The sequence below is a fragment of the Oncorhynchus gorbuscha genome, linkage group LG07 (assembly GCF_021184085.1).
Source record: "Oncorhynchus gorbuscha isolate QuinsamMale2020 ecotype Even-year linkage group LG07, OgorEven_v1.0, whole genome shotgun sequence".
Lineage (NCBI taxonomy): Eukaryota > Metazoa > Chordata > Actinopteri > Salmoniformes > Salmonidae > Oncorhynchus > Oncorhynchus gorbuscha.
The window spans coordinates 13,618,707-13,640,587 of NC_060179.1; the positions used below are offsets into that span (position 1 = coordinate 13,618,707).

General features: G+C 43.5%; 2 protein-coding genes across 2 annotated transcripts in view; one reads left to right on the forward strand and one right to left on the reverse strand.

Annotated features, from left to right (window-relative positions):
• Nucleotides 1-5,557: 5,557 nt before the first annotated feature.
• Nucleotides 5,558-8,394, forward strand: sec61g (SEC61 translocon subunit gamma). Its single transcript, XM_046355524.1, has 4 exons — nucleotides 5,558-5,854; nucleotides 6,369-6,472; nucleotides 7,705-7,807; nucleotides 8,231-8,394. The coding sequence occupies exons 2-4, from the start codon at nucleotides 6,379-6,381 to the stop codon at nucleotides 8,238-8,240; spliced, it is 207 nt and encodes a 68-aa protein (XP_046211480.1). The 5' UTR covers nucleotides 5,558-5,854; nucleotides 6,369-6,378; the 3' UTR covers nucleotides 8,241-8,394.
• The window catches only part of LOC124039496 (thiamin pyrophosphokinase 1-like), a 68,485-nt gene continuing 54,561 nt past the window's right edge, over nucleotides 7,958-21,881 (reverse strand). Inside the window, exons 3-4 of the mRNA XM_046355522.1 lie at nucleotides 19,704-19,815; nucleotides 7,958-8,820 (exon numbers count right to left, since the gene is read on the reverse strand). Of these exons, the coding sequence (XP_046211478.1) occupies nucleotides 8,666-8,820; nucleotides 19,704-19,815 (267 nt within the window). The 3' untranslated portion in view covers nucleotides 7,958-8,665. The remainder of the gene's footprint in view (nucleotides 8,821-19,703; nucleotides 19,816-21,881) is intronic.

The following is a 21,881-nucleotide window of genomic DNA, read 5'->3' on the forward strand; positions in this document are numbered from 1 at the left end:
CCATCTACTGCATCTTGCCATCTTGATGTAATAAATGTATCACAAGCCACTTTAATTAAACAATGCCACTTTATATAATGTTTACATACCCCACATTACTCATCTCATATGTACTGTATATACTGTACTCTATACCATCTACTGCATCTTGCCATCTTGATGTAATAAATGTATCACAAGCCACTTTAATTAAACAATGCCACTTTATATAATGTTTACATACCCCACATTACTCGTCTCATATGTATATACTGTACTCGATACCATCTACTGCATCTTGCCATCTTGATGTAATAAATGTATCACAAGCCACTTTAATTAAACAATGCCACTTTATATAATGTTTACATACCCCACATTACTCGTCTCATATGTATATACTGTACTCTATACCATCTACTGCATCTTGCCATCTTGATGTAATAAATGTATCACAAGCCACTTTAATTAAACAATGCCACTTTATATAATGTTTACATACCCCACATTACTCGTCTCATATGTATATACTGTACTCTATACCATCTACTGCATCTTGCCATCTTGATGTAATAAATGTATCACAAGCCACTTTAATTAAACAATGCCACTTTATATAATGTTTACATACCCCACATTACTCGTCTCATATGTATATACTGTACTCTATACCATCTACTGCATCTTGCCATCTTGATGTAATAAATGTATCACAAGCCACTTTAATTAAACAAAGCCACTTAATATTATATTGTAGCGGTATTTCTTAAGAGAGGGGTAAAGAAAGATTTTGTTCGGGCGCCAGGCAGGTATTAACCATGCCGAAAGGAAAAGAGTAGAATAGAGAGAGTACCACTACCAGACCCACACACATCAGCAGAAGAGACTGCCTAGAGTGTAGCCTGTTTACCAGATAGCCAGTGGAGAGAGAAAAGAATACACACCATATAAAACCCACATCACAGCACAGGGGTAACCCAAACACGAATACCTTATACAATAATACTAATACTAATAATGGCAGAGCAATTCAACAGCAACTTCATACAAGAACGAACCCAGTCATCAACATAGGATTTGCAAAAATCTGTATTATTTTCTAGTGGGTGAGTGCAGAGGGTATGAATGTGGGGGGTGTTCATCGACACAACAAAGGCCTTAAAAAATGTCCACAGTCTTCTCGGCCACATGTCATTAGTCCACCCACCTCAATACAGTTCACATAATATACAACTTGCAAGTAACCTACTAAAATGTCCATCCAAATACTTCTGGCAGGGAAATAATAGTCCAGCTCTAATGAACTTCAATGGGCAGTGCATTTAACAAATAGAGAGTCTGTTGCAGGGTAAAGCACTGGAATGAGAGCGAAGAGAAAGAGAGAGAAAAAGATAAATCTTAGCTGTGGTCTTCAGGCCTGCCGGTGTCTGACTGTCCGATGGTTTGTTGGTTTGTTTGTTAAAGCTTTGCAACAATGTTGCTGCTAATCCATGCGATCCATAACGGGCGCGGTCCCAAACAAAAACAACCACAATCTAAAGCGATCACACCGATGATTGAGTTAAATACTTTATAAACTACAAACGCTGAAAACAAACAAAACTTCTGCAGCACACACAATCAAACTGTCGCGCCACCCAAGAGTTCCTCCCCAAACAGCTGAACAAGCTCTCTTTATTTCCTCCTTCCTTACTGCTCATGCGCTCTTAAAGTGGCCGCGCACGGTGAAGGCTCCGAGCAGATTTCGCCACAATATGTACATACCCTACATTACTCATCTCATATGTACTGTATATACTGTACTCTATACCATCTACTGCATCTTGCCATCTTGATGTAATAAATGTATCACAAGCCACTTTAATTAAACAAAGCCACTTAATATTATATGTACATACCCTACATTACTCATCTCATATGTACTGTATATACTGTTCTCTATACCATCTACTGCATCTTGCCATCTTGATGTAATAAATGTATCACAAGCCACTTTAATTAAACAAAGCCACTTAATATTATATGTACATACCCTACATTACTCATCTCATATGTACTGTATATACTGTACTCTATACCATCTTGCCTATGCCGTTCTGCCATCGCTCATTCAGATATTTTTATGTACATATTATTATTCATTCCTTTACACTTGTGTGTATTTTCTTTTCTTTTTTTTAATTGATGTGTTATTTTACCAGGTAAGTTGACTGAGAACACGTTCTCATTTGCAGCAATGACTTGGGGAATAGTTACAGGGGAGAGGAGGGGGGGTGAATGAGCCAATTCTAAACTGGGGATTATTAGGTGACCGTGATGGTTTGAGGGCCAGATTGGGAATTTAGCCAGGACACCGGGGTTAACACCCCTACTCTTACGATAAGTGCCATGGGATCTTTAATGACCTCAGAGTATAAGGTAGTTGTTGTGAAATTGTTAGGTTAGATTACTTGTTAGATATTACTGCATGGTCAGAACTAGAAGCACAAGCATTTTGCTACACTCGCATTAACATCTGCTAACCATGTGTATGTGACAATTGTTTTTTGATTTGATTTGATTTAACAAGAATTGAAGCTTTCTGCCCATATCAGATATGTCTCCGTGTCGGAGATCTTTGTGGGCTATACTCGGCCTTGTCTCAGGATGGTAAGTTGGTGGTTGAAGATTTCCCTCTAGTGGTGTGGGGGCTGTGCTTTGGCAAAGTGGGTGGGGTTATATCCTTCCTGTTTGGCCCTGTCCGGGGGGTGTCCTCGGATGGGGCCACAGTGTCTCCTGACCCCTCCTGTCTCAGCCTCCAGTATTTATGCTGCAGTAGTTTATGTGTCGGGGGGGCTAGGGTCAGTTTGTTTATCTGGAGTACTTCTCCTGTCCTATTCGGTGTCCTGTGTAAATCTAAGTGTGCGTTCTCTAATTCTCTCCTTCTCTCTTTCTTTCTCTCTCTCGGAGGACCTGAGCCCTAGAACCATGCCCCAGGACTACCTGACATGATGACTCCTTGCTGTCCCCAGTCCACCTGGCCATGCTGCTGCTCCAGTTTCAACTGGCCTGGGCCCTAGGACCATGTCCCAGGACTACCTGACATGAGGACTCCTTGCTGTCCCCAGTCCACCTGGCCATGCTCCTGCTCCAGTTTCAACTGTTCTGCCTTACTATTATTCAACCATGCTGGTCATTTATGAACATTTGAACATCTTGGCCACGTTCTGTTATAATCTCCACCTGGCACAGCCAGAAGAGGACTGGCCACCCCACATATGCTCTCTCTAATTCTCTCTTTCTTTCTCTCTCTCGGAGGACCTGAGCCCTAGGACCGTGCCCCAGGACTACCTGACATGATGGCTCCTTGCTGTCCCCAGTCCATCTGACTGTGCTGCTGCTCCAGTTTCAACTGTTCTGCCTTATTATTATTTGACCATGCTGGTCATTTATGAACATTTGAACATCTTGGTCATGTTCTGTTATAATCTCTACCCGGCACAGCCAGAAGAGGACTGGCCACCCCACATAGCCCGGTTCCTCTCTAGGTTTCTTCCTAGGTTTTGGCCTTTCTAGGGAGTTTTTCCTAGCCACCGTGCTTTTACACCTGCATTGTTTGCTGTTTGGGGTTTTAGGCTGGGTTTCTGTACAGCACTTTGAGATATCAGCTGATGTACGAAGGGCTATATAAATAAATTTGATTTGATTTGATTTGATGTCTATGTCCTGGGAAATGTTCTTGTTACTTACAACCTCATGCTAATCGCATTAGCCTACGCTGGTGACCCATCGATCCTGTAAATATTTGGTGTAATAAGACTAAAAAGCTTGAAACTGTGTGTTATTGTGAGGAAAATGCTAAAAGATGTCCCAGTATATGTATTTAGTAAAATATTACCAGAGCGTCTGCTAAATAACTAAAATGTAAATGTTTATTTTACCTTTATTTAAATAGGCAAGTCAGTTAAGAACAAATTATTATTTTCAATGACGGCCTAGGAATGGTGGATTAACTGCCTATTCAGGGGCAGAACAACAGATTTGTACCTTGTCAGCTCAAAGGTTTGAACTTGCAACCTCAAAATAAATGTGGACCTCCACAGGTCTGGTTCATCCTTGGGAGCAATTTCCAAACACCTGAAAGTACCACGTTCATCTGTATAAACAACAGTAAGCAAGTATAAACACCATGGGACCACGCAGCCGTCATACCGCTCAGGAAGGAGACGCGTTCTGTCTCCTAGAGATGAACATACTTTGGTGCGAAAGTGCAAATCAGTCCCAGAACAACAGCAAAAGGACCTTGTGAACATGCTGGAGGAAACAGCTACAAAAGTCTCTATATCCACAGTAAAATGAGTCCTATATCGACATAACCTGAAAGGCCGTTCAGCAAGGAAGAAGCCATTGCTCCAAAACCACCAAAATAGATGGCATCATGAGGGGGGGGGGGGAAATTATGTGTATATATTGAAGCAACATCTCAAGACATCAGTCAGGAAGTTAAAGCTTGGTCGCAAATGGGTCTTCCAAATCAACAATGACCCCAAGCATATTCCCAAAGTTGTGGCAAAATGGCTTAAGGACAACAAAGTCAAGGTATTGGAGTGGCCATCACAAGCAAGGAGGCCTACAAACCTGACTCAGTTACACCACCTCTGTCAGGAGGAATGGGCCAAAATTCACCCAACTTATTGTGGGAAGCGTGTGTAAGGCTACCTGAAACATTTGACCTAAGTTAAACCATTTAAAGGCAATGCTACCAAATACTCATTAAGTGTATGTAAACTTCTGACCCACTGGAAATGCGATGAAAGAAATCAAAGCTGAAATAAATCCTTCTCTCTACTGTTATTCTAACATTTCACATTCTTAAAATAAAGTGGTGATCCTAACTGACATAAAACAGGGAATTTTTACTAGGATTAAATGTCAGGAATTGTGAAAAACTTTAAATGTATTGGCCAAAGTGTATGTAAACTGTAGTACAAAACTTATTTTTGGATTTACCAAATAAGTCATTTTTGACAATCATTTTTAAAAAAAATAATACAAAAACGCCATTTATTACCCTATAGGCTCTCGAACGAACCATGGCAGAGTTAGTGCCTGCTGTCCTGGGATTGGCTCCGGCTCCCTGGGTTGGTCCCAGCCCTCCCTGGCCAGCCCTCCCTGGGTTGGTCCCAGCCCTCCCTGGGTTGGTCCCAGCCCTCCCTGGGTTGGTCCCAGCCCTCCCTGGGTTGGTCCCAGCCCTCCCTGGGTGAGTTTAGTAACATCCCCTGGTGGCCACGGACAGGGCCCTCTCTCTGGCGGTCAGCCCCGCCTCCCTGGTTTGTCCCATCCCTCTGTGGCTGTCTCCCCCCTCTTTTCCTGGTGAAGAGAGCAGGGTGGGTGTAGTGGCGCTGCATGGGTGTTGAGGTGTACCCCCCTCTCCGGGGGACTCCCCCACCCTCTCTGGGGCGGCCTCATCCCTCTCTGGCCCTCTGAAGGGAGCTAGCTGGATGTAGTGGTGCCCCCTGGTGGCAGTGGGTGGTGAGGTAGGCACCCCTCTACAGGGGTCTGGCCCCCCTCTCTGGGAGTCCAGGTCGAGGAGGCTTCTAAACAGCATCGTCGTCGTTCCACGGCCCCCCTTCCCCCCCGTCCCCCCTCCTTCCTTCTTTCACTGTAAGGTCTACCTGTTGTATTCGACGCATGCGATTTGATCTTATTTTCGTGGACAGATTTTGGGGCAGATTTGTTTTGCCTCTTGCTGTCTGCACCCACGCATGTGCATCCACATTTTACGTCATCTAGATTGTAAAAAGCTTCCGAAAGCGACGTGGCTCCTCTTAGCTACTTCATCTATTTATTCTCAGAGATATTCGTTTGGACGCGTTGATATAGTAACATAGCTCGGGTAAGAAACTACATTTTAAAGAATTATTCTAGTTTAGTGGCCAAACTGTTATAATGGTATATACCTACGTCTTCCTTCATTGTGGCGCCTGACTACTGTAGTTGGCTTGATGTGTTTTGTAGGTAAATAACCAAACAATCTTGAGGCGTTCAGTGCAACGTTGAAATTAGAAAGCAATGTCTGTCTTGATTGCTCAACCTAGTGTTTCGTTGTGAAATCTTCTTAGTCTATGGTTGCCATCGACACCAGTTAACTACCTAATGTAGCTAACTAGCTAGTTAACGTTAGCTACAGTATCAGGTTTATTCGTGCACCACCCACACAGAAAATGGACCAAAAACTCAGCTAACACATTATAAGCCAGGCCTAAATGTTTAAGAATTTATGGACGGACCCGTAACTGAACTCTTTATTATACATAGGAAATTGTGAGGGATGAAGAGACGTGTAGCTAGTGACACTTTGATGGACCAAGCTAACTAACCCTTGTCTGTCGGACTTGTTTGCTCCCCAGACGAACCATCATGGACCAGATTATGCAGTTCGTTGAGCCCAGTCGGCAGTTCGTCAAGGACTCCATAAGGCTCGTTAAGAGGTGCACCAAACCAGACAGGAAAGGTTTGGTTATCAGTCACCCAGCTCTTCCTTTATATGTCAGTGGTTTACTTATACACTTGAATAAGTAAACCACTGACATCCTGTTTTAGGTTCTAAACCACTGACATCCTGTTTTAGGTTCTAAACCACTGACATCCTGTTTTAGGTTCTAAACCACTGACATCCTGTTTTAGGTTCTAAACCACTGACATCCTGTTTTAGGTTCTAAACCACTGACATCCTGTTTTAGGTTCTAAACCACTGACATCTGCTATCCTGTTTTAGGATCTTATCTTCTGTCAGTTCACTGTCTGCTGAGTGAAGTTACACTCTCAAAAGCATAAAATCATTGCACAGGTGATTGTCAAAATGGTTACTTGGGTAGCAAGTTAACTGACTGCAATGTTGCATAGCTGAGCAACTACAGAGCATTATTAGTCGATGGATAGCACTGATGATGAATCACCGATTGAATCTTCAGTGTTGACTTTATATGACCACAACTCTTTTAGCATGACATTTGGTGAATGGAGCAGAGGCCTGTTTCTATTTTCAAACCCTTGATGTAAAACACAACAACACATTGATCAAGAAGACCGTTGTGAAGCTCTGTCTGGTTTTTCTGCTGTTGTCTGTGAAAGATTCTAATTGCGTGAATTAAAAGTACGTATCTCAGAGCATCGTAGCACCATTAGGTGTAAAAACTTTACTTATCCAGTTGCGGCCCACTTCTTGGAGGCAGGCCACTCGATTTCGTCTCTGCGTTATATTGGCATCGAACATGTCACCCTCCCTAGGACAGGGGGTGACCTTGATAATTTATTGTTAAAACGAGAGGCTGCCTGGATCTTTAACTTAAAGACCCTTGCTCCCTTCGGTCTCAACGTAGACTTTGATCTGAAGCCATTCTTGTGATTATTGTGACTTTGCCATTGTAATTGTGTGTAAACTTGTATAGTTAAATTAATCTATGATCGTATGCTATCCATTTGTTTGTATGCTGTTCTTTGTATGATATTTTCATATTTGATTATTAACCAATGATATTAGGCCACTCCTGGCCATGATTACAGACACCTGTGTCTTTTGACACTATATAAACGAGTCATCCCGCAGTGTTTGTGATTATACCCTGATGAAGACAGCTTGGCTGTCGAAACGTTGGTATTACATTTTTGCATCTGAGCTCCAAGAGTGTGCAGCTCTTTTATTTTAAAGATTCTAATTGTACCATCTCTTCTGATCATTTCTAGAATTCCAGAAGATCGCCATGGCAACAGCGATTGGGTTTGCCATCATGGGCTTCATTGGGTTCTTTGTCAAGCTCATCCACATCCCCATCAACAACATCATTGTGTAAGTAGGACCACACCTTCACCATAGGACTAGACTGCATGACACACACCAGGAGTCAGACAGTAGTCAGTACTTTATTATGTACATTATTGGGAGAAAACACCATTTAAGTCCATTTGGCTTTGTAGGTTAGTGTTGAAATTGGGTGATTTAGCTAAGGTACACTAGTGTTACCAATCTACAAGCATCCAAAATGTGTAATGTAATCAAGGTATGATGTGCATAGATGCATGTAGTAAGGCCTTGGAAGACAGGTCTGCATTAATATCCAACATACTGCTGTTTTCCAGCACTTGGATTTGATTGAATGCATTACACATGCTCTATTTCAAATCAGAAGGAATAGTGGAGGACTGTACACTTTTGGGTGAGAAACTTAGTTAGCCTCTGTGGCCCTGTTCATCTGTTGTTCTTCTCTCTCAGGGGCGGCTGAACCTCTGGAGGTGTGATACAACTACAGAACTACAATACCCAGTGACCTGAGACAGTGGGGAAACATGGAATAGTGGTTGGGGGGGTGAAGGGATGTGATTTTTGTTTTTACATTGTGTGCATTGTTTATTTGGCTGTGTTAATAAATTGAAGGAAAAGCTGCGCGTGACGATGATTTATGTATGAGCTGTATATTGTGTGTACATCACAGGAGGCTGCTGAGGGGAGGATGGCTCATCATGTCTGGAATGGACTGGTATCAAACACATGGAAACAATGTTTCATGTGTTTGATACCATTACTATGAGTCCATCCTCCCCGATTTAAGGTGCTGGGTTCCAAACTGTAGACTTGCACCCTACAATCCACCATTGAGAGTATGCCCCCCACCCCACCCCCGTGCTGGCAGAGGGTGGAGCACCCTGGTCAATTATGTAATTTCTTATCACTGCAGATGCCCATGCACCAGAGCAATGGCTGGTCTGTAGTCACGATTACAGGCTTCCTCTGGTTTCCCTGGCTGACTGGCTCGTAGGTGTTGAACGTGCTCACCAGCCTCCCGAACTGCAGAACCTGGTTGTCTATAACACAGTAAGACATGCTCAGCCTGCAGAACCTGGTTGTCTATAACACAGTAAGACATGCTCAGCCTGCGGAACCTGGTTGTCTATAACACAGTAAGACATGCTCAGCCTGCAGAACCTGGTTGTCTATAACACAGTCAGTAAGACATGCTCAGCCTGCAGAACCTGGTTGTCTATAACACAGTCAGTAAGACATGCTCAGCCTGCAGAACCTGGTTGTCTATAACAGTCAGTAAGACATGCTCAGCCTGCAGAACCTGGTTGTCTATAACACAGTCAGTAAGACATGCTCAGCCTGCAGAACCTGGTTGTCTAACACAGTAAGACATGCTCAGCCTGCAGAACCTGGTTGTCTATAACACAGTCAGTAAGACATGCTCAGCCTGCAGAACCTGGTTGTCTATAACACAGTAAGACATGCTCAGCCTGCAGAACCTGGTTGTCTATAACACAGTAAGACATGCTCAGCCTGCAGAACCTGGTTGTCTATAACACAGTAAGACATGCTCAGCCTGCAGAACCTGGTTGTCTATAACACAGTAAGACATGCTCAGCCTGCAGAACCTGGTTGTCTATAACACAGTAAGACATGCTCAGCCTGCAGAACCTGGTTGTCTATAACACAGTAAGACATGCTCAGCCTGCAGAACCTGGTTGTCTATAACACAGTAAGACATGCTCAGCCTGCAGAACCTGGTTGTCTATAACACAGTCAGTAAGACATGCTCAGCCTGCAGAACCTGGTTGTCTATAACACAGTAAGACATGCTCAGCCTGCAGAACCTGGTTGTCTATAACACAGTAAGACATGCTCAGCCTGCAGAACCTGGTTGTCTATAACACAGTCAGTAAGACATGCTCAGCCTGCAGAACCTGGTTGTCTATAACACAGTCAGTAAGACATGCTCAGCCTGCAGAACCTGGTTGTCTATAACACAGTCAGTAAGACATGCTCAGCCTGCAGAACCTGGTTGTCTATAACACAGTAAGACATGCTCAGCCTGCAGAACCTGGTTGTCTATAACACAGTCAGTAAGACATGCTCAGCCTGCAGAACCTGGTTGTCTATAACACAGTCAGTAAGACATGCTCAGCCTGCAGAACCTGGTTGTCTATAACAGTCAGTAAGACATGCTCAGCCTGCAGAACCTACAAGGCAATAGGGGAAAACACTTGAGGTAATACAGGTTCATTGCAACCACACCACCGTTTACAAACACAGTCTGTCCCTGTGTAACCCCAGGGTGGTCCAGTCAGACTGCTCCATGCTGTGTATTAAAGCACTCCCCTGGGACCAGGAGAACGGTGGAGGGTAATCTGTGGCCAGAGAGTGTTCACACACACAAAGACTAGCATTGTGTTTGACCGCTGCATAAGAGAACTGTGAACTGGTATGCCTCAAAGCCAACCCTCCGGACAGGAGAGACTTCCACCATAGAGCTAGCTCCATTAAGTTGCAGATTTTCAGGTTCTCTTCATGTGTCCATTGGTATTAATAAAATCATATTCTTCACTACATAAGTGTAGACTTCATTCATTACAATCGAAAGATGACGGGGGGAGGACTATAGCTAGGGTGATGATATCGGTCTTGGAGGTTACTGAAGACGTCATTAGATGAGGTGGTCCTGAGACTAGGTCGACAGGGACCTCGTTTTGGCAAAATCAGGTATTGCCAGATGTTGCGTTTCTCCTTCCATCAGAACTCAATGAATGTACAACTTAACTTATTGTCATGTCTATTTAATATGAAGCATAGGTTTAGCATCTTTGTGCACCTCATGGGTCGATATAAAAATGGGTTATACATGGACTGCCTGGATTATGCCATTGTGTAACATTGTCTTGTGATTTCAATAACCACACCTCACATTCCGTTGGGGACAAAGTTATTCTATCTCATAACCCCATTCTACTGGCAGACAGGCTGAAACCGCATCCGATTCTACTACATCAACACTAACATCTCAGAATGACTTTGTTTGAAAAGTCTCCTGAGACAGGAGAACAAAACATGTAGAATATTAAATTAGGTTATTCAATGTGTATATAAAAGAAAATGGTCCACCATAATCACGTTTCCTGGATGGTACTAATCAACGAGAACAAATCAAATTGTCAGGCGGCTGAATGGTGTTGGTGTTACCCTGTGTTTTGTGTGTGTTGTAAACATCCACGATGTCACACTGTTTGTGTGCATGTTGTAAACATCCACGATGTTACACTGTTTGTGTGCATGTTGTAAACATCCAAGATGTCACACTGTTTGTGTGCATGTTGTAAACATCCACGATGTTACACTGTTTGTGTGCATGTTGTAAACATCCACGATGTTACACTGTTTGTGTGCATGTTGTAAACATCCACGATGTTACACTGTTTGTGTGCATGTTGTAAACATCCACGATGTTACACTGTTTGTGTGCATGTTGTAAACATCCAAGATGTTACACTGTTTGTGTGCATGTTGTAAACATCCAAGATGTTACACTGTTTGTGTGCATGTTGTAAACATCCACGATGTCACACTGTTTGTGTGCATGTTGTAAACATCCACGATGTTACACTGTTTGTGTGCATGTTGTAAACATCCAAGATGTTACACTGTTTGTGTGCATGTTGTAAACATCCACGATGTCACACTGTTTGTGTGCATGTTGTAAACATCCACGATGTCACACTGTTTGTGTGTGTTGTAAACATCCACGATGTCACACTGTTTGTGTGCATGTTGTAAACATCCACGATGTCACACTGTTTGTGTGCATGTTGTAAACATACACGATGTCACACTGTTTGTGTGCATGTTGTAAACATCCACGATGTCACACTGTTTGTGTGCATGTTGTAAACATCCACGATGTTACACTGTGTTTGTGTGGTTGTTGTAAACATCCACGATGTTACACTGTGTTTGTGTGGTTGTTGTAAACATCCATGATGTTACACTAGCAATGAATGGGGAGTGAAAACAGTCCTGAAAAGAATGAAAGGAAGTAATTGGCCATAGAGGGCATTGAGGCAGAGGCATACCATATGTTGTGTGAATGATGTGAGTCCTCCAAACCGTTCCCCTGCAGAAACTATGCTGAAGACACTAGTTGTAGTTAATTTAACCACTAGGGGCAGTACTGCGCTGTGGAAAGAGGAACAGTGGATTGTTGGTGAAGATTTTTTTTAAATACACAGGCACGCACGTACGCAGCCCATCAAACATGTAATGGGCAGCCCTATCAATGCCTAGCACTACATGACCAATAGTATGTGGACACCTGCTTGTTGAACATCTCATTCCCAAATCATGGGTATTCATATGGAACCCCCCCTTTGCTGCTATAACAGCCTTCACTAGATAGCTTTCTCCTAGATGTTGGAACACTGGAACATTGCTTCCATTCAGCCACAAGATAATTTGTTTGTTCAGGCACTGACGTTGGGCGATTCATCCCAAAGATATTCGATGGGGTTTAGGTCAGGGCTCTGTGCAATCCAGTCAAGTTCTTCCACACTGAACTCGACAAACCATCTGTATGGACCTTGCTTTGTGCATCGGGGAATTGTCATGCTGTAACAGGAAAGAATGTTATTGTATGCTGTAGCATTAAGATTTCCCTTCACTGGAACTAAGGAGCCTAAACCAAATTTTAAAAAACAGCCCCAGACCATTATTCTTCCTCCACCAAACTTTACAGTTAACACTATGCATTCGGTCAGGTAGCGTTCTCCTTGCATCCGCCAAACCCAGATTCGTCGTCAGACAGCCAGATGGTGAAGCGTGAATAATCACTCCAGAGAATGCATTTATACTGTTCTAGAGTCCAATGACGGCAAGCTTTACATCACTCCAGCCGACGCTTGGCATTGAGCTGCTCGGCCATCGAAACCCATTTCATGAAGCTCCCAACGAACAGTTATTGTGCTGACTTTGCTTCCAGAGGCAGTTTGGAACTCCCTAGTGAATGTTACAGAAGATGTTTACGCTCTTCAGCACTCGGCGGTCCCGTTCTGTGAGCAGTCACTTCGGCTGAGCCGTTGTTGCTCCTAGATGTTTCCACTTCACAATAACAGCACTTAGTTGACCGGGGAAGATCTAGCAGGGCAGAACCGTGACAAACTGACTTGTTGGAAAGGTGGCATCCTATGAAGGTGCCACACTGAAAGTCACTGAGCTCTTCTGTCATGCCATTCTAAATGGAGATTTCATGGCTGTGTGTACACTTGTCAGCAACGGGTTTGTCTGAAATAGCCAAATCCAGTAATTTGAAGGGGTGTCCACATACTTTTGTGTATATATATAGTGTAGGTTGGGGCTAATTAAGCTAGCTCAAGTCACGGCTCCACGCCTGATAAGATTTCAAACAGAAGGGAGGAGAGAGCAAGAGACACTTCCATTTCAGCCCAAATGCCATTCCGCTAGAGCCGCCCCCAAAGACTATTTGGAGTCATCAACCCCCCCCCCCCCTCTCTCCTCCTCACCTCTCTCCAGAGTAATTTGTAGTGTAAATATGGGTATTTAAAGCGGTCACCTTCTCTGGTCTCAGGGCTGAAAAGGCAATTACAGCCAGCAAACAGCTTCATTGTTATCAGTGGAGGTGCGGCGCTCATTCCGGTCCCTGGAGCAACACTGGCTGCCATCGATCGTTATCAGGGCTGAGGAGAGGATTACTAATGAAGCTATCCTCAGGCTCCGTAGGCTGTTTGTGTGGGTAATTGAGGATGGTAACTGTCTGTGTGTGTGTGTGTGTGTGTGTGTGTGTGTGTGTGTGTGTGTGTGTGTGTGTGTGTGTGTGTGTGTGCGTGCGTGCGTGCGTGCGTGCGTGCGTGCGTGCGTGCGTGCGTGCGTGCGTGCGTGCGTGCGTGCGTGTGCGTGCGTGGTTCTTCACATCAGGTATCTTTCTGTTCATTTCCTCTCCCAGCATGACTCTCTGTATAGCTCAGATCTAAAAAGGACATAAAACTGTACAACAGCAGTTTCCCTCCCTTCCTCTCATCTTGACACAGCACGGCTGGAGCATACTTTGAGGATACTTCACCTCCCTCTTATTTTTTCTCTTTCTTCAGACCTTGAGCAGGAGATGGAATGAGAGAGAGAGCGAGACTATGCCAAGGTCAGACAGTGAGATAGTTCAGCAGCATCTGATTTAGTCCAGGAGAAAATGGAAAGAAATGCTCCCTCCCTCTTTTCCTGCAGAGAATAAACCCAGACAGTCATTAGTACATACTGCAGCTTTAGATACAATACAAATAGGTATTCATTCACCCAAGTGTGTGTGTGTGTGTGTGTGTGTGTGTGTGTGTGTGTGTGTGTGTGTGTGTGTGTGTGTGTGTGTGTGCGTGCGTGCGTGCGTGCGTGCGTGCGTGCGTGCGTGCGTGCGTGCGTGCGTAAGAGAGAGAAAGAAAAAGTACATAATAACATATCCATTTCTCTTGAATATAAAAAGACAGCAAGGAGACAGAGAAAGCAGAGAAGTCAGAGAAGGAGAATTAGAGAAATGTCCTGCTTGACTTCAGCAGTTAGGAGGACATGTTTATACCTTTCTGAACAGGTCTGACACATGTCTAGACGGATGAAGAACTACACTGTTCTATTATTACTACAGTCTGATACTTACACTTACACCTCTCTCTTGCTAGGTGTGTGTGTACATGCGTATTTGGAGGCGAAGAAACACACACCTGTTTAGGTGAGGTGCTGGCTAGCAGAACAGAGCACTTGAAAAAGAGAGCCGCACACTCTAGGAGCTCAGATGCAACAATTTAATAACCAACGTTTCGACAGGCAAGCTGTCTTCATCAGGGTGACTTTAGTCAGGTTGCCCAAAAAGTTACATATTTTAGCTTTAACCAATCCAAACACACACCGGCTCTGACGCTCGTTGGATGTGGCAGGGCTTGCAAACCATTACAGACTACAAAGGGAAGCACAGCCGAGAGCTGCCCAGTGACACGAGCCTACTAGACGAGCTAAACTACTATGCTCGCTTCAAGGCAAATAACACTGAAACATGCATGAGAGCACCAGCTGTTCCGGATGACTGTGTGATCACGCTCTCCGCAGTTGATGTGAGTAAAACCTTTAAACAGGTCAACATTCTCAAGGCCGCAGGGCCAGACGGATTACGAGGATATGTATTGCAAGCATGCGCTGACCCACTGGCAAGTGTCTTCACTGACATTTTGAACCTCTCCCTGTCCGAGTCTGAAATCCCAACATGATTTAACTTTTTATGGCTGCAGTGGCAGTATTGAGTAGCTTGGATGAAAAGGTGCCCATTGTAAATGGCCAGCTCCTCATTCTCAGTTTCTAATATATGCATATTATTATTAGTATTGGATAGAAAACCTCTAAAGTTTTCCAAAACTGTCAAAATATTGTCTGTTAGTATAACATAACTGATATTGCAGGCGAAACCCTGAGGAAAATCAAAACAGGAAGTGGCTTCTATTTTGAAAACTCCATGTTCCATGGCCTCCCTTTGCTGGATTTAAAGGGATATGAACCAGATTCCTTTTCCTATCGCTTCCTCAAGGTGTCAACAGTCTTCAGACATAGTTTCAGGCTTTTATTTTGAAAAATGAGCCAGAACGATAACATCGCGTCAAGTGGTCACATGAGTTTTGCTTGCGCAACAGAGTTTGGATAGGTATTGCTTTTCCCTCCTACTGTGAAAGGCATTTGCGGTTGAAATATTATTGATTATATATTTTAAAAACAACTTGAGTATTGATTATAAAAAAACGTTTGACATGTTTCTGTGGACATTATGGAAACTATTTGGAATTTTTGTCTGCGTTGTCGCGACCGCTCTTTCTTGTGGATTTCTGAACAAAACGCGACAAACAAACGGAGGTATTTTGGATATAAACATAATCTTTATGGAACAAAAGGAACATTTGTTGTGTAACTGGGAGTCTCGTGAGTGAAAACATCCGAAGATCATCAAAGGTAAACGATTAATTTGATTGCTTTCTGAATTCGTGACCAAGCTTCCTGATGCTAAGTGTACTTAATGTTTTGTCGTGCGATCGATAAACTTACACAAACGCTTGGATTGCTTTTGCTGTAAAGCATCATTTCAAAATCTGACACGACAGGTGGATTAACACAAGGCTAAGCTGTGTTTTCCTATATTGAAACTTGTGATTTCATGAATATAAATATTTGTAGTAATATTTATTGAATGTTGCGCTATGCTATTCAGCGGTTGTTGATGCGATTGCAGCCATAACAAGTTAAGCAGACTACCATAGTGTTCTTGGGCACACACTAATACTAAGGTACCACTACAGCTCAGCATTCAACACCATAGTGCCCTCAAAGCTCATCAATAAGATAAGGACCCTGGGACTAAACACCTCCCTCTGCAACTGGATCCTGGACTTCCTGATGGGCCGCCCCTGGTGGTAAGTGTAGGTAACAACACATCCTCCACGCTGATCCTCAACAGAGGGGCCCCTCAGGGGTGCGTGCTCAGTCCCCTCCTGTACCCCCTGTTCACTCATGACTGCACGGCCAGGCATGACTCTTAAACCATCATTACGTTTGCCGATGCACCGAGCACGCCCACATTCTCATCGACAGGGCTGTAGTAGAGCAGGTTGAGAGCTTCAAGTTCCTTGGCGTCCACATCACCAACAAACTAATATGGTCCAAGCACACCAAGACAGTCATGAAGAGGGTACAACAAAACCTATTCCCCATCAGGAGACTGGAGACTGATTTGGCATGGTTCCTCAGATACTCAAAAGGTTCTACAGCTGCACCATCAAGAGCATGGTTGCATCACTGCATGGTATGGCAACTGCTCGGCCGCCAACCGGCCCAGTACATCACTGGGGCCAAGCTTCCAGCCATCCAGGGCCTCTATACCAGGCGGTGTCAGAGGAAGGCCCTAAAAATTGTCAAAGACTCCAGCCATCCTAGTCATAGACTGTTCTCTCTGCTACCGCACGGCAAGCGGTCCCGGAGCACCAAGTGTAGGTCTAAGAGGCTTCTAAACAGCTTCTACCCCCAAGCCATAAGACTCCTGAACATCTAATCAAATGGCTACCTATATTTGCATTACACCGCTGCCACTCTGTTATTACCTATGCATAGTCACTATAATAATTCTACCTACATGTACATATTACCTCAATTCCTTTGACTAACCGGTGCCCCCGCACATTGACTCTGTACCGGTACCCTCTGTTTATAGTCTCGCTATTGTTATTTTACTGCTGCTCTTTAACTACTTGTTACTTTTATTTCGGATTCTTATTTTTTGAACTGCGTTGTTGTTTAGGGGCTTGTAAGCAAGCATTTAACTGTAAGGTATTTTATTCGGCACGTGACTAATAAACTTTTATTTTATTTGACACCTCAGAAAGAACATTTACAGCTTCAACTAATCCTCCAAACACATTAGCAACCTGCATTAGCTCCTTCTGATCTCTTACTGAGCCTCACGCACACAACTCTCTCTCCAGATCCTGTCTTCCTCTTTCCAAAACTCAGGAGAGAGATCCACTGCGTGATGTCATTAATTACAACACAAGTAAGATAGGTGAATACTAGAAAACATTCACACACAAACTGAAATGCTCGATGACATCACATGGCTCAGCCACATACACTACTGTACCTTATTGAACATTCATTCGCTATTAAACTGCAGCTCCTACATTGCCCTCCATTAACTGAATGTGATCTTTTTGGAGGGGTTGAAGCTTTGCTCAACAGAGCCATTAAACTTAACGGGGGTCAGACTCTACTCTTTTTAAGCTTCTACCCAGCGGCCATTTTGGTGCTCTTGCCATGTTTTGAATGCCAAATAGCTACCCAGACTAATATAGGACAATATCCATATATACAGTATGCACAATAAGTATGTTTAACATTATAGAATAGGGTTCAAATGAACTAACTTGCCCAGTAAACTCCAGACATAGATCTACAGTGGTTGAAACATTGCCACAGGACAGATCTGTATGCCTTGTAGTGCAGTCCTCTCTGTGTTTCTCTCTAATGTGCAGGACTTTAAACTGAGCCAAAGCCCTGACAGTCTCTTTAGGCCGGACAGACACTAACAGCACAGGTCTGTCTTTATAATACAGCATATATGATTCATTAGAATAAGTCTTTAAACAGTGATAGCCATTTATAAACACACACACACACTTTAAAATCATATGAACTTGTCATGTTCTGACCTTTATTTCCTTTGTTTTTGTCTTTATTTAGTATGGTCAGGGTGTGAGTTGGGGTGGGCAGTCTATGTTTGTTTTTCTATGTTGGGTTTTGTGTTCAGCCAAGTATGGTTCTCAATCAGAGGCAGGTGTCGTTAGTTGTCTCTGATTGAGAATCATACTTAAGGTAGCCTGGGTTTCACTGTTGGTTTGTGGGTGTTTGTTTCCGTGTGAGTGTTCGTCGCCACACGGTACTGTTGGTTTGTGGGTGTTTGTTTCCGTGTCCGTGTCTGTGTTTGTGTTTGTGGGTGTTTGTTTCCGTGTGACTGTTTCGGTTTTCGTCACATCGTTTGTTTTGTATTTCAGTGTTCAGTTTGTTTTTAATAAATCGTCATGACCACTTACCACGCTGCATCTTGGTTCGATCCTTACTCCTCTTCAGACGAAGAGGAAATCTGCCGTTATAGAACTCCTAATCTGTCCACTAGTTTCTCTAAAATACTGTTGCCAGGTTACTCAGTCAAACACACATTTACGGAGACATTTGCATATCCGAACACACAAAAGCTGAGGGTCCAATACTTTTCTTATCTTCATCCATCTGATCCCAGGGGAAATATTCTACTGCCTTCTTTTTTAATTGTGTGATGAATTATTCATTTTATTATGCCTTGTTAATCTGAAGGAGCCTCTCACGCATAATCCCACCCTTATTATCAATCAGGTGCCAAGGTAACAGGTGGGAAAGCATGCACAAACACGCTCACGGATGGACACACACACACAGGTAACAAAATAAAGGAATCACTTGAGTAAATGAGGAATACAAAGAATATTGAAAGTGTGTGCTTACACACAGGTGTGGTTCCTAAATTAAGTAATTAACATCCCATGATGCTTAGGGTCATGTATAAAAATGCCCAGCTGTCCATTATTTTGGCTACCATGACTAGAAGAAAAGGTCTCAGTGACATTGAAAATGGGGTTTCAAATGAGCATAGGGGGTTTAAAGGGTGTGTGTGTCTCAGTCACCAGATCTCAACCCAACTGAACACTTATGGGAGATTCTGGAGAGGTATCCGAGACAGCGTTTTCCACCACCATTAACAAGACACCAAATTACAGAATTTCTTGTGGAAGAAGGGTGTCACATCCCTCCAATAGAGTTCCAGAATGTTATAGAATCATGCCAAGGTGCAGTGAAGCTGTTCCGGCAGCTCGTGGTGTTCCAACACCCTATTAAGACACTATGTTGGTGTTTCCTTTATTATATATACAGCAGTTACAGCAGTTACCTGTATATTCACTGGCAAGGAGCCAAGAAGCAAGCTAGCACACACACACACACACACACACACACACACACACACACACACACACACACACACACACACACACACACACACACACACACACACACACACACACACACACACACACACACACACACACACACACACACACACACCATGAATGCTCCTGCCTGGATTCCCCTTGACACTGAGTTATACGACCAACCTTAACAGATTGTTGAGGCTCCCCCCACCCCCTGTACCGGTGGTACTGTGGTCTGAGCTAACTCATTAACAACACAGTTGGTCACTGGGCCTAGGACAGGGACAAACCACAGGGGGACGGGGGGACAGACAGACAGACGGGGTGATTTTGTGAACAAAGCAGAGGGAAAAAGGAGATTGTTTGTGTGTACTCACCCAGGTTCCATTTGAGTCCAGTGGTGTGTGTTCTGCACAGTCCTCCTATAGCTATTAGACTGCACCATCTCCCGCCCTGTGCTGGATTCACTCCCAACCTGTGTCTCCTGCCCTAAAACACACACACACAAACACACATCAGAAGCAACAACATAAAAAACTACAAACCAGGTAGGTGTCTCTTTAATGTTTTTGATTTTGTTTTGTTTAATTTTGGATTGATACACACAGACACACAGGGACAGACACACACAGACACACAGGGACAGACACATAGGGACACACAGACACACACACAGGGACAGACACATAGGGACACACAGACACACAGACACTAACACATTTATCTTTCCCAGAACCTCTCACCCATAATGTTCAATTAAAAACATCACAGTTAAACCTGATGATTACAATTAGCACTTCACTGACAGAAACACACACACAATAGGGAGGAGGGATGACGCATGAATACACACACACACACACACACACACACACACACACACACACACACACACACACACACACACACACACACACACACACACACACACACACACACACACACACACACACACACACACACACACACACACACACACACACACACACACACACGAGAAGTCAGAACAGAAAGAGCTTCCAGAATAACTGGATCTAATACTGTTATAGTGCTGGCTGGTTAGAAGCCAATTACCACCTACTGTACATGATAACACTATGAAAAGAAATCAAATCTTCTATATTCTCGTGAAATTTGAGGTGTGTATATATATATATACACAGAGGCTTGTGAAACTTTTCACCCCCCTTGGCATTTTTCCTATTTTGTTGCCTTTCAACCTGGAATTAAAATAGATGTTGGGGTGTTTGTATCATTTCATTGACAGAAATGCCTACCACTTTGAAGATACAACATCTTTTTTTATTGTGAAACACACAAATAAGAATAAAATACTGAAAACTTGAGCGTGCATAACTATTCACCCCCCCCCCCAAAGTCAATACTTTGTAGAGCCAGCTTCTGCAGCAATTACAGCTGCAAGTCTCTTGGGGTATGTCTCTAAGCTTGGGACATTTAGCCACTGGGATTTTTTTTGCCATTTTTTTTGCCAAGGCAAAACTGCTCCAGCTCCTTCAAGTTAGTTGGGTTCCTCTGGTGTACAGACATCTTTAAGTCATACCACAGATTCTCAATTGGATTGAGGTCTGGGCTTTGACTAGGTCATTCCAAGACGTTTAAATGTTTCCCCTTAAACCACTCGAGTGTTGCTTTAGCAGTATTACTTAGGGTCATTGTCCTGCTGGAAGGTGAAGCTCCATCCCAGTCTCAAATCTCTGGAAGACTGAAACAGGTTTCCCTCAAGGATTTCTCTGTGTTTAGAGCCATCCATCATTCCTTCAATTCTGACCAGTTTCCCAGTTCCTGCCGATGAAAAACATGACGTTCTCGGGGTGATGAGAGGTGTTGTGTTTACGCCACTGTTTTCCTTGATTGCCAAAAAGCTACATTTGAGTCTCATCTGACCAGAGTACCTTCTTCCACATGTTTGGGGAGTCTCCCACATGCCTTTTGGTGAACACCAAATGTATTTGCTTATTTCTTTATTCAAGCAATGGCTTTTTTTCTGGCCTCTCTTCCATAAAGCCCAGCTCTGTGGAGTGTACAGCTTAAAGTGGTCCTATGGACAGATACTGTGGAGTGTACAGCTTAAAGTGGTCCTATGGACAGATACTGTGGAGTGTACAGCTTAAAGTGGTCCTATGGACAGATACTGTGGAGTGTACAGCTTAAAGTGGTCCTATGGACAGATACTGTGGAGTGTACAGCTTAAAGTGGTCCTATGGACAGATACTGTGGAGTGTACAGCTTAAAGTGGTCCTATGGACAGATACTGTGGAGTGTACAGCTTAAAGTGGTCCTATGGACAGATACTGTGGAGTGTACAGCTTAAAGTGGTCCTATGGACAGATACTGTGGAGTGTACAGCTTAAAGTGGTCCTATGGACAGATACTGTGGAGTGTACAGCTTAAAGTGGTCCTATGGACAGATACTGTGGAGTGTACAGCTTAAAGTGGTCCTATGGACAGATACTGTGGAGTGTACAGCTTAAAGTGGTCCTATGGACAGATACTGTGGAGTGTACAGCTTAAAGTGGTCCTATGGACAGATACTG

What these genes read in the sequence shown, in the direction of transcription:
- sec61g (XM_046355524.1), top strand. Translation starts at nt 6,379, where the DNA reads ATGGACCAGATTATGCAGTTCGTTGAGCCCAGTCGGCAGTTCGTCAAG. An exon ending in CACCAAACCAGACAGGAAAG is followed by an intron (nt 6,473 to 7,704) that starts GTTTGGTTATCA and finishes GATCATTTCTAG; the next exon opens with AATTCCAGAAGATCGCCATG.